This window comes from Heterocephalus glaber, unplaced genomic scaffold, assembly GCF_053883595.1.
Source record: "Heterocephalus glaber isolate CG9 unplaced genomic scaffold, H.glaber_assembly_v1.0 deba00001546, whole genome shotgun sequence".
In the NCBI taxonomy this organism is placed as follows: Eukaryota; Metazoa; Chordata; class Mammalia; order Rodentia; family Bathyergidae; genus Heterocephalus; species Heterocephalus glaber.
This window is the reverse complement of record NW_028258339.1, coordinates 3097321-3121080: the sequence shown is the minus strand read 5'-3', so window position 1 is coordinate 3121080 and position 23760 is coordinate 3097321. Positions and strand designations below refer to the sequence as shown.

Below are 23760 nucleotides of genomic sequence, written 5' to 3'. Positions count from 1 at the left end.
CCTCATGTCAGCAGACCTTCTTTCCTGCACCACTTGACTGTTCTGGATCATATATAAGATCCTGTTCATGAACTCTGTCCTACACTAGCTTGCTGCGTCCATGAGGATGGGGACCTTTATCATTTGGTTCCCCGAGGTGGCTCACTCTTGTGTCTAAAACAGTGACTGGTACCTAGTTTTTGCCCAGTATTTGTTGAATGACTGAATGTGAGAATGTTAGCTGGTTCGATCTGTATCTAGGGATGAGGGATCAGGGACCGTGGCTGGTTTCCCATAGTGGGTACATTTGGATTTGCAGCATTGTCACTTGTTTAACCCTCCTGCCCCCATAGGTGACTCATCTATTCTCCTCCGGGCCATTGGGAGCCAAATACGGGACCAGCTGGCCCTGCCCTGGGTGCCACCTCTCCTTCGCACTCCCAAGCTCCAGCGCCTCCAGGTGAGATGCCTGATTCCTGTCTGACTATAGTTGTCCCTGGCTTGCCTGCCTTGTCTCATCTGATTGCTCAGGTTGTTGGCCCCCTCCCACTGGTGACTCTGCTGTCCCTCTAGGGTTCGGCCCTCCAGCAGCCTTTTCACACCAGCACACTAGTCATGCCCGAGTTGAGCTCCAGAGGAGGTGAGCCTATGCTGTGGGGAGGGCCGGGGAGGAGAGAGGTACTGTGTAGGAGGCCTGGCTGATTCTTTCCTGCCTCTAGAGCCTCGGGAGTTCCAGGCAAGTCCTCTGCTGCTTCCAGTTCCCACGCAGGTGCTGGGGCCTGCTGGGAGAGCGGCCTCACTCCTTGAAAGCCACACTGTGCAGCTGTGCCAGCACATGGGCCGGGACCGCCCGGGAGATGAGGACTGGGTCCGAAGGGCGCCCCGCCTTCCCACCCAGGTACAGCCTACTGCTGGACTCCCTCCCTGTGGCAGTGACGGTGTCCCCCTTTGGCCCTCTGCCCCTCCCGGTCCTCACTCGGTCCTTCTCTCTCATTGCTTCCTCTCCATGTACATCTACCCAGCCCCACCTGAAAGGACATAGGAGTCAGGGAGACTGAACTGGGGACAAGTCAGTGTCCCTTCTCAAGGCCTCATTTCCTGTTCTGAAAAATGGGGTAGTGGGCAGTGACGGGGTTTTGCATCCCTGACACTGGGAGCAGTCATTATTGGTTGCCTTCCTCCCTGTCTCTCCCACCTTCTTCCTGACCCTGAGCCTCTCACTCTGTCTCCACACTTGTCACAGTGCTCGCTGTTTCTGTCTCTAGGTTTCTGTCACTGCCTTTCTTACTCTTTGGCGTTGCTCTTCCTTTCTCACCCTTTCTATTTCCTCATATCTGTGTTCCTCATTTCTCTCCTTCTGTTCACCTCTGTGTCTGTCCCCTCTTGCCCTTTCTCTGCCCATTTATCTCTTTTTCCTCTGTCTCCTTTATCTGTCCCCTTACCATCTGTCCACCTCTTTTATTTGTCACTTATTCCTGTGTCTACCTATTTATCTGTCTCTTCCAATCTTCCTCTCTGGCCACCTCCATATCTGTCCCCCTCCCCCTCTGTCCACCTCTGTGACTGTCTCTTTCTGTCTGTCCCTACCTCCCTGGCTGCCATTTGTTCCATTTTTATCCCTGATTTTTTATTTTTTATTTTATTTTTTTATTTTTATGGTACTGGGGATTGAACTCGGGTCCTTAGCTTTCGAGGCAGGCGGTGGAACCACTGAGCTAAATCCCCAGCCCCCTGATTTTTTAAACTTATAGGAATTTCCAAGCATAAAAGTAGAGAAAATAGTCTAATGAATTGTGTTTACTACCTTCCAATCTTCCTCTGTTGTCCTTCAACTTTTTTTCTGTATTATTTTAAAGCAAGTTGAGCATGGTGACACACTCCTATAATCATAGCACTCTGGGAGGCTGAAGCAGGATTGCAAGTTTGAGCCCAGCCTGGGCTGCTTCATGACTCAGTGAGACCCTGTCTCGAAATAAATAATAGATAAAGGGCAGGTGGAGGTGTAGCTCAGTGCAAAGGCCCTGGGTTCAATCCCTAGCACAAAAAGCAAATCACCCCCATGGCTAGAGGTGTGGCTCAGTGGTACAACACTTGTCTAGCATGTTCCAGGCCCTGGGTTCTACCCCTAGCACCAAAAAACAGCAAATCCTTTCAACTCTAATTAAGACTACATCTCTTTAGTAATAGAGACAATTTTTAATGTAATTGCAATGCCATTTTTACACCTAGCAAAATTAATAATGATCTCTTAGTATTGTCTGATCCTGAGTTTATTAATCAGATTTCCCCAGCTGTCTTGAAACTGTCTCTGTTCTTATCTTTCCTTCACCTTTTCCCTTCGTTGACTGGCACCTGTGATTCTTTGTCTGTTCCATCCTACACATCCTTTCTGTGTCCCTCTGATTGGGGGTTCCAGGCTTCTCTCTCTCCCTAGATTGGGAAAGAGCAGGTGGAGAGTGGTTTGACTATGAGGAAGAGGTGCTCTCCTGTCCTCAGGCAGCACCCGGGCTGGTGGGGCAGGGAAGTGGGACAGGGCTAGCCTTGGTGGAAGGACTGGAGGCTGGGTGGCTCTTGTCAGGTGGCTCCTGGAGGAGGCAGGTCCTTGGGGTCAGCAGGCCTCCACGCCCTCCCATTTCCCTGCCTGCTCGTTCCAGGAGGATCCTCGGGTTCCACAGCAGCGGCTACAGAAGCAGCTGACTGAGTACTTGCGCCAGAGCTGGGGTCCAGCGGGGGCTTCCACACAAGCCCGAGACCTGGGAGAGCTGCTGCAGGCCTGGGGTTCTGGAGCCAGGACTGGTGCCCCCAAGGGCTCCCGCTTCACACATTCAGAGAAGTTCACCTTCCAGCTGGTGGGTGGGCCTGAGTGGACATGGGGGTGCTGATGGGGCGTGGGAGGCTTGAGGGCTGCTTTATGTATAAACGTTGTACTTTTTCCTACAAGGTTCCTGTGTGCCTGCTGGGTGGACCCACTGCCCAGTGGAGAGGGTGCCCAGAGGATTCCTCTAGCTCAGTGGTGGTGAACCTTTTAGAGCGTTCAGTGATAAAAACCAGCCCGCTGGCATGCTTCTTGGGAGTTCAATGAAGAAAGGGCAGGGCTGGGGATTTAGCTCAGTGGTTCCGCTGCCTGCCTAGAAAGCGCAAGGTCCCAAGTTTGATTCCTGGTACCAAAAAAAAAAGAAAGGGCAGATTATGGGAACCATGTAAAGGGGAGGGATGTTTTTGGTACAAACCCCACCTTTCCTAATTATCTCCTGGGCATAGCTTCTCTCTTTGGATGCCTTCCAGTGGTCTTTCTCATGGGGATTTAGGGCAGCTGTGACACTGAGGGAAGGTTCTCAGGAGCAAACACTCTAGTCTGATATTGCAGATTGTGCCTCTACCCTCCTGTAGTCACAGCTTAACAGCTGTGAGCAGCTGAGTGGTTGTGGGTACGGCACTGGGCGGGGTGGGGGTGCTCTGGGGTGCCAAGGCTGGGCCCTGAGGAGCAGGCCTTTCCTAACAGCTAGGATGCCCTTTCTTATGCCCTAGGAGCCCCAGGCCCAGACAGCTCAGGAGACAGATGTGCCAGCCACCGCCCAGAGGCCTGAACAGGTGAGTAGAGCAGTGAGGAGAGACCTGGGCCCTTGCCTGTCTGCTGGGCCTGATGCCTTCACCTCAACTGGCCTGAACCTCCCAGGACATACGTGCAGCTCAGGAACAGGAGCTCGAGTCCCTTCGGGAGCAGCTGGAGGGCGTGAACCACAGCATCGAAGAGGTTGAAGCTGACATGAAGACGCTGGGAATCAGCCTTGTGCAGGTGAGAGGCTGGATCAGAAATAGGGCCTTGAGCAGGCTGAGAGGTCAACAGATATCAGCAGGCTTTGTTGGAATGGGGACCTCTGGGGCTCTTGAGGGTTCAGGAGAATTGGTGGGGATAAAAGGGAATGTGAAGTTGGGGGCTTGGTGGACCTAAAGGAGCCAGAGGAGCCTGTGGGCATCAGTCAGGCCTTGTTGGTGGCTGTGAAGGTCTGTGGGCATTGGTGAGATAAGAAGGGTCTTTGTGGGCAGGTGCTGGTCAGCTCCTCAGGGCTCCTGGGCATAGGCTTGTAGCTGGAGGGCGAGAGGGGCCTGGAGTGGCTGGAGGCCCATGTTGTCATATGTGAGGCCTTGGGCTGAGCCAGGGCTGTTTCGGCTCACTGGTGCTGGGGGCCCTGGTGTGTGACAGGTGGAGACTGAGTGTCAGCAGAGTGAGCTGAGCACTGCAGAGCGGGAGCAGGCCCTGCGTCTGAAGAGCCAAGCAGTGGAGCTGTTGCCCGATGGGGCTGCTAACCTTGCCAAGCTGCAGGTGGGCTGGGGTTTGAGGTGCTGGCTGGGCCAGAGGGGCAGAATTGGATGGGCCCAGCCTGTGAGACATGTTCCCCTCTCCCCCACCAGCTTGTGGTGGAGAGCAGTGCCCAGAGGGTCATCCACTTGGCGAGTCAGTGGGAAAAGCACCGGGTCCCGCTTCTTGCTGAGTACCGGCACCTCCGAAAGCTTCAGGACTGCAGAGAGGTAGGTGATGGGGTCCTGGGCAGTTGGTGGAGCAGGTCTGGGCCTTCCTAGGGGACAATCTCTGAGTTCTGCTCACTGCTCTCTGTCCATGGGCTCCTGGCAGCTAGAATCTTCCCGACGGCTAGCAGAAATCCAAGAGCTGCACCAGAGTGTTCGGGCAGCTGCTGAAGAGGCCCGCAGAAAGGAGGAGGTCTACAAGCAGCTGGTAAGGCCCATGTGGGTCCCTGGGTGGCAGAGTGGGTGAATGGGGGTGTTGGTTGTGGGGGAGTGCCCACTGTATCCCTGCTTAGGTATCAGAGCTGGAGACTCTGCCAAGGGATGTGTCCCGGCTGGCCTACACCCAGCGTATCCTGGAGATTGTGGGCAACATCCGGAAGCAGAAGGAAGAGATCACTAAGGTGTGCCACCACGGCCCTGGCTGGCAGATCACGTGGGCAGACAGACATGGAGTAGTCACATGGGGTCCTCATGACTTCTGATAGGTAGATTTTTCCAGCCACACCCTGACATGGAACAGTCACACACAGTCCACCCCAGTCACCCCTGATGTGGTGACACATGCCCTGAGTGGATGTGCATGAGTACCCTTACCAGGCTGGTCATCCTGCCCCAGACTCGGGCTGATGGCCTTACTGGTGTTTGGCAGATCTTGTCTGACACGAAGGAGCTTCAGAAGGAAATCAACTCCCTCTCTGGGAAGCTGGACCGGACGTTTGCAGTGACTGATGAACTTGTGTTCAAGGTATGGGACAGGCCAGCCCATGGGCAGGTTGTGGTGGGGCTGGGCCCTCTGTGAGCCCTGAGGACACATTGATAATGGAGCCTGGCCCTGCTCTGAGTGGGTGGGAGAGGGTGGCCCTGAGGTGGTAGGGAGGTGGTGGGGGAAGCGGGGGCAGCCTGTTGCTATCTTTAAGGTTCCTTCTGCCTGGTCAGGATGCCAAGAAGGATGATGCTGTCCGGAAGGCCTACAAGTATCTAGCTGCTCTGCATGAGGTGAGGAGGGCAGCGTGCCTGGGGACAGGCTGGGAGGGGCTGGCTTGGGTACAAGCCTTCTGCTTCTGCTGTCCCCAGAACTGCAGCCAGCTCATCCAGACCATTGAGGACACAGGCACTATAATGCGGGAGGTTCGAGACCTTGAGGAGCAGGTGAGACCTAGAGTAGAAGGGGGATAGGCCAGGGGGACAGCTTCTTGCTTTATGCTGAGTGGCTATGGGACTAGACATAAGTCTATGGCTAGAGGCTTAGCCCTGCCCCTTAAGTGTTTGTGCCTGGGACTTGGGATGGGCCAGTGGTCTAACCCAAGCCCAGGCTTCTGCCTTGAGGGTCCTCATGCCTGCCTCTTAGAGCTGTGGTGCCTTAGGTGGAGGGAATGACACGTGCCAAGGGCTGTCAATGGAAAAAGCAGACTTATCATTGCAGGGGTGGGAGGGGCCCAAGTGGCTGCAGTGGAAGGGGTGGCAAGCAGCAGTTGGGCAGGGGCCCTGCATGTGCTGAGGGAATTGCATCACATTGCCTTAGATCGAGATGGAGATGAGCAAGAAGACCCTCAGCAACTTGGAGAAGATCTGTGAGGACTACAGAGCCCTCCGCCAGGAGAATGCTGGCCTCTTGGGTCGGGTTCGGGAGGCCTGAGGAGTCCCCCATGGAGGTCCCCCTGCCATAGGCAGGGATTTGGGGTAATGCAGACAGCACTTGTGCTAGCTGTTCTGTAGGCCATCCAATTCCTCCCACTGAGGCTTTAGACCCAGATGCCTCCCCACCAGACCCCAAGCCCAATCTGGGGTGATAACCTAGCGTGTAGAAGTAGTTACAGTTTATTGGGGAGGGAACTGGGAGCTGGGGGCCTTGGATCCCAAATAAAGGAGGGGCTCTTCTGCAGTCTAGCTGTAGCATGGATCAGGGCTCAGGAGGGAGTGGGGTGGCTGGCAAGTGAGACACCCAGTACCTTCTGGTGAGTCAGTGTGTGTCTTCATGGGACTCAGGAGACACACTGGGGAGCTATGAGTGTGCATGTGTGTGCCCGTATGCGAGATACGAAGGTGAGTCTTAACAGGCTGTGTCTGTGACTGAGCCCATGTGTTGGGAGTTGCATGAGACCATGTGTGCCCAGTTAAGTGTCTGTGTGGCTTTCTGTGACCTGTGATCCTGAGGGTACTGATTGATGCTGCTTCTGTTTGGGGGGCCTGGGCATACCTCTGCTTGACCTCGGATCCGTGGGCCCAGAGGGTGGCTGTGGCTTTGTGCTTTTGGGCATGTGAGTTGATAGGACTGTGCTCGAATATGACTGTTTATGTGACTACACAGCATTGAGGACATTTGAATATACCAAGGCAAGTTCTTTGTGTCTTGGGGTTTGTGGGTGTCTAGGGGACAGGATTGTGACTGCGTGTGTGTATGTGTGTGACTTTTCCACTCTGAGATAATCTGTGAGGGTGGCCGAGGGAGGCTGTATGTGTGGCTGGCTGTGAGGGCCCATAGTGGGGGCTGTGGTGAAGGTGGGGGCTGGGCTAGGACTGGAGACCCTCTGAACAGCGTTGGGGCAGAAGATAAGATCCAGGAGGGCGGCTAAGCTGGGGAACAGGGGCTGTGGCAGGCGAGACAGTGGATATCTCGTTTCTTGGTCCCTGTGGACATGTCCAGGGCCTGCCTGCCCTGCTCCCACCACTTCTGCCTCCAATTTTGACCCCTTCCATCCTTCTTCCTTTCCTTGGCTTTGAGGTCAGGGGCCTAATGTAGGGTTGGAGCACCTGCTGGGTCGCTGGCTCCTTTTCTTGCGGAACTCAAATTCATCCACGGTCCACACAGCCCCCTTCTCGCTCTCCACCCGCACGAAGCACTTGTGCAGGCTCAGGTTGTGGCGGATGGCATTCTGTGGAAGGAGGACCAGCTGGGCCAGGGCAGGTGTGGGCAGAAATCCACTAAGGCCAGCAGCCCCCACCAGCACCAATAGTCTTGGAGCCCAGCCCCAGTTCTGCCTGTTCCTGAGCTCTATTGGCACTCAAGGCCATCCTAGCCATTGCCACCTTCAGAGCTACTCACCTTCCAGGTGGCAGGGTGGTTTCTGAAATAGGCAAACATGCGTGTGAACCAGCGGTAGATTTCATTGAGAGTCCGCTGCTTCTCAGGAGCCTCCAGGATGGCCTAGAGCAGTGATGGTGGACCTTTTAGAGTTTTCTTCTTTTTTCTTTTCTTTTTTTTTTTTTTTTTGAGACAGGGTCTCACTGTGTAGCCCAGGCTGGCCTTGAACTCACAGAGATCCTCCTGCCTCAGCCTCCCATGTACTGGGATCACAGGCATGCGCTACTACACCCAGCTTAGTTTTCAGTGCTATAAACAGCCTGCTGCAGTGTGCCATAGGTTTGTTATCACTGGCTTTGGTGGGGTAAAAGGAGTGTTCCCCCAAAGTCAGGGTTGAGAGGGGTGGTGGCCTCTCCTGAGCTGTCTGATTTGGGGGTGGAACTGGGGTAGGGTAAAGACGTAGGGACAAGGTTAGATGCAGGGTGAGGTATGGGTTCAGGGGTGAGATTAGAAGTGGGGTGAACATCTACAAAGGAGTGAGTTTGGGGTCCGAATTTGGCTCACACTGTCTGGGCTAGTGGTTTAAGTTTGGGTTCGGGACAGGCCTGGGGTAAAGTCAGCAGGAGGGATCACATTTGTTTGTTTTTTGGTACTGGGGATCAAACTCGGGACCTTGCGCTTGCCAGGCAGGCGGCAGAACCATTGAGCTAAATCCCCGGCCCAGGAGGGATATCATTTGAAGCATGGCTTGGGACTCCTCAGGGCTGGGCTTTGTTAATGCAGGAGCCCACAATGAGAGCACGCAGAGGGAGACAGGAGTTTAGGAGATGGGCTTGTTGCTTCTTTCTTGCTATCCTCCTCCTCCTCCTCCTCAGGCCGGAGCTGTCCTACTTACCCAGCGGATGAGGGTGGCATAGGTGAAAGGGGGCCGCATGTTGTGGAACTTGAAGTAGTCCATGTTGTGGAAGAACTCTGGCAGTAAGTGGGGACAAATCAGGCCCCACCCAGGACCTCCCTGTCCCACCCTCTGCTGCAGTTCGAGTCCACATGCCTGAAATCCCACCACCAACACTTGGGTCTGGTCACCGGTACTGTTTGCTGAGTACCTAAGTTGTGTCAGTTCCTCTTTGCATCACCCCTGCCAAGGTGGTTGTCCCCGAGATTGAAAAGAAGGGAAGTCACTTCTACAGCAAAGGCATGTGAGTAGCTAACTGGTAGGGCCAGGATGACACTCGGGCTCTGATCCCTGTTAGACCACATCCCAAGCAGGGGATTGGTGAGCTTGGGTGAATCCATTTGTTTTCCTTAGTGGCATGGGGGTGAGGAAGGGAGGGTCCTTAGGAATGACTTAGCTAGGTTTCCTCCTCTTCTGATGGCCCTATGGGATATCAAAAGCCCAAAGTAGGGGAGGCATGGCTCCAGTTCCTAAGGGAGACAGGGCTAGAGCTATACCATTTTTGCCATAATAGGAGGCTTTTGGGTTATAGAAATCCAGGGAGGAACCTTTTACAAGAAGGGGAATTTTCCCGGAGTCTGGGTGGTGGCAGTGGGGAAGGGGAGAGAGAGGAGAAGCAATACAGAGCTCCTTTGCAACCACCCCCTCCTCCCCCCACCCCCCAGTATCAGTCGGCATTAGGAGCTTGGGATCAGCTGGTATGCTGTAGACCACTCTCACCTGAGAAGGTGCCATTTCCATGGCTGCCCCAAAGGTGCCTCCGCACAGCAAACAGGCTATCAGAGGCCGCTTGGGGATCGGGCCAGCCTGGGACACTGCTGCTCTGGGTGCCAGCAGCTACAATGCAGCACGACCCCTTGTCGGATGACGCCTGGGGAAGGCAGGAGGAGCTGGTGGTGATGCAGAGGCTTAAGCTTGTCACTTTATTTTTACATTAGTGATTTTTTTTTTTTTGGTACTGGGGATCGAACTCAGGACCTTGCGCTTGCAAGGCAGACGTGGTGCCACTGAGCTAAATCCCTGGCCTCAGTGTTTTTATTTATGTTTGAAGAAACTGGGTCTTGTTATCTGCCCAGGTTGCAGCAAAGTGCTCCGAGACAGTGCCTGGCACCTGGAGCAGGCTTCACAAGCATGTGACCTGTGCGATCATAAAGGACCCTACACTGGAACTCTGAGGTTGCCATCCTGAAATCTGCATATGGGGCCCCACATTTTCATTTTGCAGTGGGCCCTGCAAGTTCTGGAGGTAGTGCTGTGGGGGTACACAGTCTGCCTTCCTAGGTGTTGCACTATTTGCTGTGGCTATGAAAGTTCAAAAGCATGGTGTTTTGGGATTGTAGGGTCAGAAGGTTTGTAAGTGGAGGGGGAGAGACTCTCAGGCCTGCCATGTATGGAGCTGATGGGGGGCCCTACATACCCCAGGGCCTATGTACGCAGTACCTTCTCCCCTGCCCCTCAGCAGTCTAGGCTATCCCCAAGGGCCTGAGGTGGCTTACCGCTGTTGGAGCCTTAGTAAGTGCCATTTTCCCTGCCAGGTGGGCCTGCATAGCTTCCAGTTTCTCCTTTTCCAGGACCAGCTGTGGGGATGGGTACAAAAGTGAGGCCTTAAACTGGCTTTCCTCTGCCACACCCTTGCCCAGGCAGTGGCCGTCCATAGGAGCACCCTTCACTCTGCCTGTGAGTATGCACCCCTCATCCCAGGTGAGCTGGTTCCTAGCACAGGGTAGGCAGGAGGCTCACCCAGTATCCTGTGCCCCAGCTGCCCCCTGCAGGCATTACCTGCTGCTCCAGAGACTGCACCACTTCTCGCTGGAGGAGACACTGTGCCCTGCCCTTCTCATCCAGGAGGTGGTCCACTTGGCAGTGCCTGGGGAGGAGAAGATTCTATGCAGCTGGCCATGGCAGGCTGGCCTCCTGGCTCAGTGTTCCAGTTGGGAAGTCTCTCCTTAGACTCAGCTCTCTTCTCCTCTGTCCCTCAGTCTCCCCCTCACATATGTCCTTCTTCCTACACATGCTCCTGCAGCATCGACTGCTGCCAGGCCTGAGCTCACCCCTTGAGCTGTTGGAAGGGTGGTGGGTGGAGAGTGGGTCAGACAGGTGAGAACAGAAATGGCATTCCAGATGCTTGTGCAAAGGCCTGGCCGTGCAGAGGCCCGGGCATGCTGAATTGCTGCTAACAGTTGGATATGGTTAGATAATTAGAGAAGGGGCATGCAGGGGTGTGTGTGTGTGTGGTGTGTGAAGCGGGGCTGAGGAGAGGCAGCAACCGCTACCTAGAGGAGATAGGACTTTGGGGATCAATAACAGTGTATTGGCATGAGGGGTAGCAGGGCAAAGAGGTAGGAGTGTGCATTCTGAAGCCTGGCTGTCTGGGTTCAAATCCCAGCTGTGTAACTTAGACATTTACCTTCTTTGGCCTCAGTTCCCTTATATGTAAAATGGAGGTAAATATTAGTATATATCATTATTATTGTGCCCCATTATATGGATAAGGAAACTGAGGCCCAGAGGAGTTAAGTAACTTGCCCAAGGTCACACAGCTAGAGTGTGATGAAGCTGGGATTGAACCCTCAGGCTAAGCCTTTACCTCTCATCTTCCTACCTATTGGGAGGAGGCCTGAGTTGAGATCTGCCGCCCAGACCTCTGCCTTCAAAACAGGACCCCCCTGGACTGGGGTGGGCCCAGGCCACTCACTTGAAGAAGTCCTCTGGCTCCTTGAAGACCTTCTCACATCCAGGCCACTTGCAGACACCATTTGCCAACAGAGGGAAGGAGCCCTGGGGCATGGCTGAAAGGGTGCTGGGGAACAGAGAGTGTCAGGGGAGGGGATAGTGGGGCGAGAGGTCCTCTCCAGGCCTGCCTACTCACCTGTCCTTCTTGGGTGGACTGGGGCTTGGGAAGGTGCAGAGCAGTGCTGGCTCCCTGGATACCCACTCTAGGCTGGCCACATTCATTCCTGTAGGCAGGGATAGGGTACACTGTACAGCTCAGCCCAGTGTCTCTCCCCCTCCTGAGCCTTGACATCCTGACTCCCAGGGAACATTGTTATCGCCACTGTCCAAAACTTCTGGCAGAGCAGCTTAAAGGCAGCCGCTGGCAAGTGCTGACATTTTGACTAACTGCAAAGATCTGTGGTTCTGTGATTTTGACATTCTGTCTTTAAGGTTTTGAACCTGACGTTTTTTGGAGGTTGGAGTTTCCATGGCTCTGAGACCTGAGCCCTCAGACCTCCGAAGGACTGCATTTCACAACCGTCTACACTGCACATGTTCAAGGACTTGGGGACTTGGGTTCTGTAACACCATGGGGTGTGTGTTGAGGTGTTACCAGGTGGTAGTCCAGGTCGGGCCTTAAGGGAAAAGACCCCAGTGGCAGCCGTGGATGGCGGGAGGCTGATCATGGCTGGGTTGTCCAGTGGGCGCACCTGTAGCACAGAGGTCCGGGCGTGGGTGTCCACGGTGGAGAGCTGCAGACACAAATGCATCACAGCTTAGCCTGGCTGAGGGCCCCCCTCCCCTCAGTTCTCCCACCTGCCCCCTCCTCGAAGCCCATTCAGCCTTCATACCTGGTGCATAAAGTGTGGCCTGTCCTGCAGAAGTGCCTGCAGGTGAGGTGAGGATCCCAGCCGTGCGCCAGAGGGTGCCACCATGACTAGGGGCACTGTGGGCAGCTGGAGGGAGAAGGCAGGCATGTGAGATGCCATCCTCATCCTACTGTTCTGCGTCTCATTCATATTGCTCCTCACCTCAGCCCCCTAAGAGAGGTGGGTATGATCATCTCCTTTTTACACGTGTGGAAACTGAGGCTTATGGAGACCAAATGGCTTTTTCAAGATCACACAGCTAGTAATTGGCAGAACTGACTTCAACCTTGTCACTTCACCTCCTAGGGCCCCGGCTATCTCCTCCTGTCCCATGGGGATGAGGACACATGGCTGTGCCCATGGAACCATGATAAGGTCTCCTTCTCTCCTGAGATAAGAATCAGGAGGTTGGGGAAAGACTCAAATCTCTGAGGCCTGGAAAGTGGGGACTTTCTTGGCCCTGTAACATCTGCATAAGTCACAGACTCGCCTGGGACCCAGAAACCACTTCCTGTGCCCCAGCAGGTCCCCCCTCCCACCCTGTGCCACAGTAAAGGTCGACACCTGTAGGCCCAGGTACCCCACCCTGCCTGCCCCATTCTGGGCCCTGAGCCTCACCTGAAGCTGTGATGGTGGTAGGGGGTTCAAAGAGGAGGAAGCGGCATGAGTCCCACTGCGGAGGTCCCGGCCCTGGAAGGTTTCCCCTGGGCTCCTGGGTGCCAGCAAGTCTGAGGCCTTAGGTGTAGCTCTCCAGCTGGGTGAGGCTCCTGGGGATGGGCCGAGGGCCATGGAAGGGGCCAAGGGCTTGGCTGGCCTGGGGTTGGGCATCGGGTGCTTGTCCAAGGGCAGGCTATAGGGACACAGAAGGAATTACACATGTTCTATGGTTGGTGTCAGATATTCCACCACCCAAGGGACGTGGACAGCCTCTTTGGTGAGAGCAGGTATTGGTCAGGCCATGTCTTTAAGGGTCCCACGGACTGCACCCATCTCTGGTCATACATGCACACATACACAGTGATGCCAGGAACACAGGCAGGTGAATACCCACGTGCCCCACAGGCATGGGCTCAGTATGTCCATGGCCATGGGCAACTGGTTTGTGGGGCTTCAGCCAGGGTAAGTCTCTGCCTTCCAGTACCCTCTGTACCCCCTGTACCCTGCATGGGCCACACAGTCTTTGCTGATTTTGCTGGAGCTGGTCTTCCACTCTCCTGGGGGTTTTGTTATTTTACCCCATTGGCTTGGGCATGGATTCAAAAGATTCATCTGGCTGCTCTGAGGGTTACAGGCTCTAGGGAGGTGGCTGTGGTACTAGTGAGCAGACTAGTACAACAGTCCAAGCAAGTAATAATGGCACCATCTAGGATAGTGGCAGGGGAGCTGGCGAGAAGTGGCTGGATTTTCAGTCTAGTTTAAAGGTGCATCAGGAGAAGTTGTTGGTAGCTTGGATGTAGGAGGTGAGAGGGAGGACCAAGGTGACTTCTGGGGTTTAGCTTGAGCAGCTAGAACAGAGCTGACATTACCAGAGATGGGGCATGGGAGGAGCAGAGTTGGGAGTCATAATCAGGTGTTGATGAATATGAAGAGTCTGGCATTAGACATATGCTGAGCGAGCAGCTGAGTAAAGGAATGTGGAGCTCAGGGCAAGGGCGGGGAATGATTAGCTCTGTATTCCTGTTCTGCACAGAGCTGGCATGACAAGTGCTAGAGGGAAGGAGGGACAGGCTGTCTTGAGCCAGGGCCTGTAGGACCCTCTCAATGCAGCCTCCATCAGTGGTGACCCCAGTCTCTGTTCCCCAAGCCTTCCTCCAAGCCCTGGCTCACGCTATTCATCATGCCTGGAATGTCCATGCCTCCACTTCTCCTGTCTGAGCCACGCAAAGCCTGTTCTTCCAGTGTTCTGTCCCGAAAGCCCTCCATCATGGCTTCAGGCCCCTTGGCTCAGCCCTAGCACCTTATACTACCCAAAGGGCATAGGCTGTTTCTCAGGGTCCTTTGATCCCAGCCAGTATGTAAGCCAGAGCTGGAAGAGACTGCCCAGTCCAACCACCAGCCAGGTGCAGAGTTCCATGGCAACTTGAGGCCTCCACTTCTTTCTCTGGGAAATGTGTGTGCCTGTGAATTTCACATCTCCTGCTCTAGTGGGCCTGTGCGCACGTGTGTGTATGTGTGCGACTCCCTGTTGAGCACACTGCTGAGAGCAGCCTGGAGCAGTACAGAGGGTTCTCGGGGTGGGGGGGGAGTTGTTCCTTTCCTTGCCATCACCTCATAGGGGTTGTCGGAGCTGTGGAGCTGAGGAAGATGGCTGTGACAACCAGGTATTAAACTCCGGGGAGCTAGGGCATTAGTGTGAGAATCAGGAGTCTGGGTCTATGGAGGCTTAGAACAAGGGCCAGGGAGAACAGTGCTGAGATGAGGGGGTAAGGGAATGGATGAGTGAAGGCAAGGATGAAGTGATGCTTCTACAAGCCAGAGAATAGCAAAGATGAGCAGCAAACCAGCAGAAGCTAGGAGAGCGACATGGGACAGAATGGATTCTCCCTCATATCCCGTAGAAATAATTAACCCTGCTGACATTTTCTTCTGGTATGGGGGATTGAACCCAGGGCCTTCACACTGAGCTACATTCTCAGCCCTTTTTTATTTTGAGAGAGGGTCTCTCTATGTTGCTGTTTTGCCCAAGTGAGGCTCAAACTTGTAATCCTCCAGCCTCAGCCTCCCAGCCCTGTTGACATTTTGACCTTGGACTTTCAGCCTATAGAACTTTGAGGGGATAAATTTTTGTTGTTTAAGCATCCACCGCGCTCCAATTTGTGATACTTTGTTACAGTAGCCTGACCAATTACTCATTTTGGTGAGTGGATGTTTTCTACCACTTGGGCCTGGCTGGCTCATGGTCACTTCTGAAGCTGCCTGGACAGTTGGCCAGATTTTATAAGAAATGTTCTCCCCAGGCATGTCTGAAATGGCCTGACTCAGGGAGGTACAGCTACATTCTCAGAAAGGGGACCTGGCTATGGTCTGTCTGGTAATGGAGGACCTGGGGGGCCGGGCTGGCCAGCCGGCTTCCTGCACTGTCTGTTGGGGCGTCCCTTTCTGACTAGGTTTCTCAGAAGCATGCATGGAGGATGTTTCTGGGACTTAGATTATGTTTTCCTAGGGTCTGCATCTGGGCCCTGTTGTCACAGCCCCCATCTTCCCCAGATATTTCTGCCATTGACGTCATGGCGGCCGGATGCGCTGGGCTTCATCGGCACTGAGGAGGAAGAGAAGGGGGCAGGTACCCCACCTCATCGGTTTCGTTCCGAGAACTGGCTGGCCCATCCTGCAGCTGGCTTGGCCCAGGTGGGGTGATGTGGGTGTTGGCGGATGTGGTGGGTGACGTCCATCTGGCCACTACAGTGAGCCTCAGGTTTTGTAGACCTGGCCTTTTTTGGGCTGCCGATAGGCTCTAGGTTGGAAGTTCAGGGAGGGCCAGGCAGGCCCCACCAATATTGGGACTCCCAGGGTCTTTAAACAGTACAACACTAGACCTCAGAATTGAAAGAGATCATTTCTTAGATTAAAAGGATCCTAGAATCTCGAAACTACCAACTTTGTGTGTGTGGGGGGTGTCAATGGATTCAACTTCTCAGTATGTGTAGACCAGTGTCCCTGGTGTCCAAACAAATTGGAACTACCTCAAGGACAGGAAGCTCACTCTTCATAGTCCTCCTGCCCAGTAGGCCCAGAATGGCAGCAAGCATCCCCTCAATCTCCCGAGTTCCATGAAGGCAGAAAGTCAGAATAAGCCCCTTTCTTCCTGGAGCCTGAGGCCAGCCTCTGCCACTAACTGTCTTTAACTTTAAGCTGCTGTGTACACTAGGACGGGAATAGGAGCCACCTTCCTAAGTTCAGGCACATGAAACACTTAGCAAAATGTCAATGATTGGTAAACAGACACTTACATGGACCCAGTCTTCCTCCCTGTCCATTCTGGGACAATGTTCCCCAACTCACAGCACTCTGCCAGAGATGGGGATGGAAGAGGAGGTTGAAGCTGGCAGGCCTTTGGCCTGGGCCTCATGAAAGGAGCCCACCACCAGGCTCTCTGGAGGGGCGCTAGGACAGAGGTTCATAGGGAACCAGTGTCAGCTCTGGGGACATGCAGACTGACATCCTTCCATCATTACCCTCCTCTGGCCAACTGAGACTCTTGAACTATGGGGCCCAAGGTCCCATCCAGATCAGCTCTTGTGAGGCTAGTTCCCCATGCTGTGATCATGGATCATCCTACCCAAGTCAGGGTCCAACAAGTGAGAGGGCAGAAGAGGGAATGGCAGTTCACATCCCTCTTGATTCCCTTCACAGGTGCAGAGCAGTAAACTGAGGCTCACAGTAGGAGAGAAAGAGGCAGATCCAGGGACCCACTGAGAGTCCTGAGACCTGAGGCTGCGTGTCAACTCGGCCCCTGCACCTCTGTGAGGCCTGGAGAGGGGCCCGCCTTCCCATCTGTGGGTCTCAGTTTTCCCTTCTACACTGGGGAAGGGAGAGATGTGGGGCAGAGGAGGGACAAGGCCCTTCTGTTCTATGTCTTTGTGAGTCATTAGGTGTCTACAGGGCTTTGAGTTGACAACCCTCACTCTGTCCAGGGGGACTGGCTGTGCGACAGGGATACATAGAGACAAAGAGACAGAAACACAGAGACAGAGATGCAGACACAGAGGTAGAGCGAGAAACAGACAGCGGGGAACAAAGATGTAGAGAACAAGAGATTCAGAAAAAGTAAGAGAGAGACATGAGGTGCAACAGAGACACAGTGTGAGAGACAAAGACAGTGAGAGATAGCAGGAGACACTGACAGAAACAGAGTGACATTGAGATAAATAGAGTAATACAGAAAGAGAGACAGAGAGGACTGCCCCATAAAGGTCAGTCACTGCCTTCTGGCTGGTGGACTGATGCTGCCTAAAATAACTAAGGATAGGGAAGGGCAAGGTGCTGGGATGCCCATAGCTGGGTGTTGAACTATTCTGCAAACACCAATCAACACAATAGTGGGGGCGTGGTACGAGGACAGATACTAAGGATTAGACTGAGTAGAAAGCTTGGACACAGACCTGTGCATAGAGGGGACAGAGTTCGTGATGAATGTAGCATTTCAACATGGAGGATGTTGGAGAAAAGATTAACAAATGTTTCTGAATGATTGGGAAAGTAATCGACTGAATGAATAATCAGTCTATTTTCCCACCAAACCCTCCCTGTCCAGTCTGAAATGACAACATTATCATATACTCCAGAATAAACTCCAGACCCATTACAGAGAAACACTTTAATGTCTAATGTAGATCTTGGGTTTATTGTGTGTCAGGCCCTGTGCTAAGCACTTACCATGATTAATAGGTATAATCCTCACAAAGACCCTTTGAGATAGGTGCTATTATAATCAATACAGTACATATGAGGAAATGGAGGTACAGAGAGATTGAATGCCTGGCTAAAAATCACACAGGTGATTTGGGGTGATGCTGGTTTTGTCCCAGACAGTCTGGCTCCAAAACCCACACTCAACCTCTACAGTAAATGGAAAAAATGAAGCCATAAAGGAGACCAGAAGCCATCACAGGGTGAACAGTTATCTAATTTTCAAGTGGGAAAAGACTTTCTAAGCACAAAACCAGAGGCAGAAACCATATAAGAAAAGACCAACCTATTTGACTATATAAAAACATCCTAAGCATCACAAAAAACACCATAAACAAATAGAAAAAGCAAATGATGAATTGGAAAAAAAAGTGATTACAGCTATATACATATGACTGATAAATGGCTAATGTTCTTTCCAAATAAAGAGCCATGGCTAAGTAATAAGAAAAAAGATGAACACCCCATTAAGACTAAGTACTTTTTTTTTTTGGTACCGGGGACGAACTGGGGTCCTTGGTGCTTGTGAGGCAGGCGGCGGAACCACTGAGCTAAATCCCTGGCCCAAGACTAAGTACTTGATTACCCCCCACCAAGAAAAGCACAAATGGCTAACAGACAGTAAAAGTAATCAAAGAATGCAAATTTCAACAACGTGGGCCGGGGATTTAGCTCAGTGGTTCCAGCGCCTGCCTCACAAGCGCAAGGACCCAAGTTCGATCCCCGGTACCAAAAAAAAAAAAAAAAAAAAATTCAACAGCGTGGTAAAGTTTTGCTTACCTGTTATATTGGGAAAGGACTAAAATATGATAATATTAACCCAAGATTAGCTTGAATAAAGGGACCATAAAACAGGATCATTCGGAACAACCATTTGTAGAGATGGTCAGAAACCTTAAAAATATACATTCCTTTTCCCCCTAGCAACTCCATTTTCAGGAATCCAAGGACTCAGTCAGGCATGCTTATGGGGAAAAACTAGACAATCTGAGGGTCCAATAATCAGCACTTGGTCCAGTCATTCATAATTCCTGCTGATGTGAGGACAGTCATGAGGGCCATGAAAGATCATGTGTTCAAGCAATTTTTAGTGGGCTACAAAATGTTATTAATTGAATAAAGCAGGAACAAACCAACATATAGCATGATTCCAATTTGCCAGAGTCATTTTGTAGCTTAAAAAATACTAATAGCTAACACTTAGTGCTTACTGTGTACCAAGTACTGTATTAAGCCTGCAGAGATTAGCTCTTCCCAGCCCTGAACAGCCTGCTCTCTTCCTGACAGACTCTGGTCACATGCATGCAGTTCTGTGGTAGGACCACAACACATAGCTGAAGCATGGTTGACAATGGCATGAAGTGCCCCCAGGAGAGTCTCTCATGTGACACAAGCACAAGTTCGTTAGCTGCTCAGCCCGACCAGACAACTCACAATCCTGCTACTGGGACAGACAGAACTGCCGCCTATTTTTGTAAAACAGAAATGGCTTCAGAGACACTCAAGTCACTATTAAGCACTAGCTGTGCATAAATCTCTGCATTGGATGCTGGCTGGGAAGGTGGGCGATGGAAGGTAAGAGAAGAGAGGCAGGGAGAGGGTGGAAGAGAGATGGAGGAAAGGCAATAATAGATGGAGTGTGGCCAAGATGGAGGAGACAGAGACAAGGGAGCCTGTCAGAGCCTTGGGGAGACAGATGGACAGAATCTGAGTTCGAGAGAGACAGATGTCAAGGGAAAGAAAGGAGCAGAGAAACACAGAAAGGGTGAGACAGAAGGATGGGAGGGACCGAGAGAGAAGAGACATAGCTGAAATTTCCAGGAACACCTGGACAGTATTTTAAGTTGTTTAAAACTTTGAAATTCATCAAGACTGGCAGTTGATGTATTTCAAAAATCCTACCCATTTGTGTATCAATTTATTGATCTTTGTCCTTGCCCAGCCATCAGTTAAGTACTTCATCTAGCTGGCATTTATTATGACTATTATTATTTTTAAAAAAGGTCTTACCTGCTTGGGCTCGCAGTGACAGGACACGTCCATCTATACAGGTAGGCCCCCAAACCCCCAGTGCCTACCTCCCTGCCATCTCCTCCACAGGAGCCTGCATCTGGTTGGGGAGAACAGGGACACTCACCTTGGTCAACAGAAGTGGATCAACAGAGAAGGATCAGCCTGGCTTGTGGGAAACTGTCACATATCAAAAACAACTTTGCTTTTATACCGAGAAGAAAAACCACGGTGTGGAAGCCGCAGACCTCTCTTCTAATAATCCAATTTTTTTTCGATGAGTATGTGTGCTGATAATCACAGGGTGGGGGGGGGTTCTCATAGTTTTTTCTCTCTCTCTCTTGCTGTTTCTTCTCTTCTTGATTATGAGACTTAAACGGAAATTTTGAAATTTTGGGTTTTTTCTTTGCCCTTTACGAGTCATCTGAAAATATGATTTCTTCCCCTCACCACAGAGGTGAGAGGTATCAATAGATAACAGAGCTCATGAGAAACCACAGTTTTTAAAACAAAAATGTGTACAGTCAGAAAAAAAAATAAAGGAAAAGAACTCAAATCACAGAGGCATCCCAAGGTAGGCAGAGACACCATTCTGTGTGTGAGAGGATACTTGAGGGTCTCTGGGTGAAGAAAGAGGGAATCTGATGCCCTATCAGATTCCTATGACAGGAAACACCAGGGAAGAGAAGGTGTAGGCTAGGTTCCCAGAGGTTTCACCCTGCCTCAGGCCTATTTCCCCTTAGGGGGAACTGATATGGTTACCACCCTTCGTGCTGCCCAGGGAGGGGGTGCACTAGACACCCCTGCAGCCCTCTTTCCCACAGTGGGTGATGGGCATGTAAGTACTTCATGGAGAAAAGAGGGGAGTCTACCCCTACCCTCCACAATTCTCAAACTGAGAGTCTGAGAATCACTGGCTCCAAGAATCCACCGAGAGTCACTGAGTGAGGGAAGAGAGGAAAATCTGGCCTCAACACTAAGCCCTAAGGGGCTTGAGAGCTCTGACCTGGTGGTTGCTCTACTGGGGAGGTCCCAAGCAGGCTACCAGCATTCATGCATCCATTCAATCTTGTGAAGAAGCCCAGAGGCCCCTTGGGACACTGATCCTCTCCTGTGAGGGACACCACAGTCTGATGCTTTTGATGCTCTCAGCAGTTCTGATGTTTTACTTCAGAAAGTCCTGGTTTCCAAGGATTTAGGATTCCAAATATCCACCATCATGCTGATAGCTGACATTTTGTCTTGAATTTTCTATGTGCCAGATATAGCTAGCGCCCAACACTTCCGACAAACAATCGTGTTCTACCTTTGCCAGAACCCTTTGAAGTCCATTTCATCATTATTGTACTGCCGTTATACAGATGGGGAAAATGGAAGCACAGAGTCCTCAAGCAACTTGCCCAAGATCACAGAGCTGGCAAGTGGGGGTCCTGCCTTCCTTGGTGCTGGGCTTTGAACTTGCCAGTTTCTCTAAGCCCAACAGTTTCAGGCTTTAAATTCTAAAATGAGACAACAGGGAGGTTCTGGGATTTGAAGATTCCTCTGGGGGCTTAATTCTTGTAGTCTTAAGGTTGTCCAAGAGATGAGGCTGCATTTCCTCACTTAGGTGCACGCATTTGCTCCATCCACTGGTCAACATGGGAGACCAGCCTCCAGGGGCTTCTGCTGACAGGCTGTGGCTGAGGTTTCCAGCACCCATTCTCCAGTGCTCTGTGGGGCTCAGGGTTCTAGTCATCCATTGTCTACTCCAGCCCTTCTGCAAGTCTGGTTTTAGGCCTGGGGAAGAGAAATTGGAAATAGCTTTTTATTCACACAGTACAAATCTAGTGGCCACGGCCCACCTCTTTGCCCCCTCTTTCCCCACCTTCTACGCCCTCAAAAACAAAAAAGGCAACATGTTTCTTCAGTGTAACTCACCTTTCTGGAAAAGTTCAGAATGGACTTGATGGCTTGGCTTTGTAGAGAGAGAGAGAGAGAGAGAGAGAGAGAGAGAGAGAGAGAGAGAGAGAGAGAGAAAGAGAGAGAGACAGAGAGGCCTAAAAAAATCAGCCAACAACAATTAAAAAAAACACCCAACCCTCCCTACCATTAGTTCAAAACAGAACTTTCACTGGCTGGGGCTTCTGAGTTGGTGGGACACGTCTAAGAACCAAAGATGGCCTGTGTGTTTTAGGCGGCGGGGGAGGCACCAAGGTGGGCTGAAGGCCCCTCAGCTTGGAGGTCTGCAGGGACCCTGTGTACAGCAGGTGCTTAACAGATTTTGTGCTTGTGGGAGGGAGCAAGCGAGGGGGTGTGGAGCATGTTTTCCAGGAAGGAGTCTGGGGCCCTGGCTGTAGGGATGTCCCCAAGGTTAATGATGCCCTGCTCCCTGTGGACCTAAAGTCTGAGCATTCCCTATACTACCTTTGTAATTATAAACCGGGCCGGTTCTAAGAGCTGAGGCCCTGATCGTGCCCTAGCACCTGTCTCAGGGTGGGAGAAGGGGCTGTTTTTCTCTCTCAGGGTCTGAGGTGTGGACCCTGCATTCTCCTTATACTTTCCCTTGACCATCCCTCCCTTACTGTCACTTGGTCTATGAGACGAACTGGGCAGACAAGTGGGAGAAAAAGGAAGAGTAGTGGCCCAAAGGGTCCCAGGAGGCCACTTTAATGGGGCCCAGGGTGTGAGAAGGGTGATGCTACTGCTGCTGGATCTTTGCAGAATGAGGGCTGGGGGCCAGGTGGGCAGAAAGAAGCAGAGGTTACTCCCTCATTTGTATACTGGACCCGATCCTTTCCTATAGAAGGATTCTGGGTTAGGGGATTGGGTGTGCTGGGACTTGAGGGAGAGTGGGCAGGATTAAACAGGTCAGAGAAAGTCCTCAGAGAAGGAGGCCTTTAACAAAGACTTGAAGGAGGCAAGAGAGGGAGCCATGTAGATATTTGTGGAATTTCAGAGGAAACAGCCAGTGCAAAGACCTTGAGGTGAGACCATGCCTGATTTGTTCAAGGTCTACAAGGAGGCTGGTGTAGTTAGAGTGAAGTGAGAGGAAGAAGGGTAAGAGGTGAGGTCAGAGAGGGGACAAATGGGATTAAACCATTCAGGACTTTGTGGGCCACAGTAAGGACTTTGGCTTTTGCTCTCAGTGAGGAGGAAGATGTACAAGGTTTAAGCAGAGAGATGTGTATAGTCTCAGAATTTAACAGAGTCCCTTGACTGGCAAAGGTAGGAGTGTGGGGTGTGAAGAAAGAAGCAAGGGACCAGGGAGGAGGCTACTTCAATAGTCCAAGGAACTGGTGACAGTGCTGGGAGTGGAGATAGTAGTAAGAGGGTGAATTTGGGAAATGTTTTGAATAGAGACCACATGGGATTTGATGAAGAACGAGTCTTGGGGCCAGGCCAGGACACAGTGACACCCAAGCTGGGTGGGCAGGATGGAATCTGTGGACTACTTGCCAGCTTAAACTTTTAGATTAGAAAAAAAAAAGTTCTATTTTGCTTAAGCCCCTACTCATTCATGATTTTTTTGTTATAGGAGAACATATTCTTTTCTGACTCATGACTTCTTTCTGGATATTGAGACCTAAACAAGAGAGAGGTTTTGGGGGGGCGGGGGGGGTTTGGCTCCCTCCTAGGGATGCTGTGGGGGTTAGACTGAGATAATGGCATGCTCAGAACCTGGCATATGGTAGGTATTCAGTAAAATTCTCCCAGAATGGAGGGGGAACATATTCATAGACATATTCTGTTGACAGAAGCTACAGCTCTGTTCCACAGGTGAGACCTTAAAGGTAGTGCGAAAGGAATTCACTAGATTGAAGAATTAGAAGGAACAGCACTCTTGGAGAAGGAACAGTGGCAGACATGGGGAGAGAAAGAAGGGAAGTGACGCCACTGTGGGGCACCGAGTGTCAAACTGGGCAAGAAGGGCAGGGCTTTGTTACATTAGCCAGTATCTATCAATATGCCCAATCAACTCCTGACTGCACACATTGAGGGTGTGTTTGCTGAGCTGAAGTTAGAGAAAGCTAACCCTTCGCAAAGATCCGTTTCCCATATGGCCATTCATTTAACAACAGTGTCAAGTCTTGGAGAACGCTAAGAATCAATCGGGGACATTAAGGAACAAGCAAAGGCATTCTTGGCTAGTGGCATCACTCGAGATGGGAGGTGGATAGGGGATATTCAGTATCTGTGAAAGGAGAGCCTTTTGGCTTTCTTTGGTCTCACATTAGGGTGCAGTCTAGGCCTTAAGGGACTCTAGCATTCGAAGTGCAATGGGGAGTCACAGAAGG

The 23760-nt window shown here is 51.8% G+C and overlaps 2 protein-coding genes across 9 annotated transcripts in view; one reads left to right on the top strand and one right to left on the bottom strand.

Moving 5' to 3' along the window:
* The window catches only part of Ccdc22 (CCC complex scaffolding subunit CCDC22), a 38474-nt gene extending 16965 nt beyond the window's left edge, over positions 1 to 21509 (top strand). Inside the window, exons 4-21 of one of the 8 annotated variants that reach the window (XR_002391531.2) lie at positions 333 to 439; positions 553 to 619; positions 699 to 877; positions 2634 to 2828; positions 3508 to 3570; positions 3656 to 3775; positions 4184 to 4303; positions 4393 to 4509; positions 4613 to 4714; positions 4800 to 4907; positions 5156 to 5251; positions 5443 to 5502; positions 5581 to 5655; positions 6029 to 6186; positions 15275 to 15415; positions 16421 to 16563; positions 18764 to 19051; positions 19577 to 21509. Coding sequence is in view for 3 of the 8 variants with exons in the window: in XM_021250008.2 (XP_021105667.1) it covers positions 333 to 439; positions 553 to 619; positions 699 to 877; positions 2634 to 2828; positions 3508 to 3570; positions 3656 to 3775; positions 4184 to 4303; positions 4393 to 4509; positions 4613 to 4714; positions 4800 to 4907; positions 5156 to 5251; positions 5443 to 5502; positions 5581 to 5655; positions 6029 to 6142 (1523 nt within the window). In the remaining 5 variants the exon portion in view is untranslated. Of the gene's footprint in view, positions 1 to 332; positions 440 to 552; positions 620 to 698; positions 878 to 2633; positions 2829 to 3507; positions 3571 to 3655; positions 3776 to 4183; positions 4304 to 4392; positions 4510 to 4612; positions 4715 to 4799; positions 4908 to 5155; positions 5252 to 5442; positions 5503 to 5580; positions 5656 to 6028; positions 6389 to 10054; positions 10418 to 15274; positions 15416 to 16420; positions 16564 to 18763; positions 19052 to 19576 lie in introns of those variants that run through there. The other 7 variants (XR_015442397.1, XR_002391533.2, XR_015442398.1 and 4 more) reach the window with 7 other exon arrangements.
* Foxp3 (forkhead box P3) lies at positions 6307 to 12895 on the bottom strand. The gene is made up of 11 exons (XM_004872000.4): positions 12686 to 12895; positions 12050 to 12154; positions 11812 to 11950; positions 11353 to 11440; positions 11179 to 11283; positions 10263 to 10350; positions 9980 to 10060; positions 9204 to 9354; positions 8424 to 8500; positions 7550 to 7651; positions 6307 to 7379 (listed from the first exon to the last, which is right to left on the bottom strand). Exons 1-11 carry the CDS (start codon positions 12893 to 12895, stop codon positions 7230 to 7232), a joined length of 1296 nt encoding a protein of 431 aa, XP_004872057.1. The 3' UTR covers positions 6307 to 7229.
* Positions 21510 to 23760: the final 2251 nt, after the last annotated feature.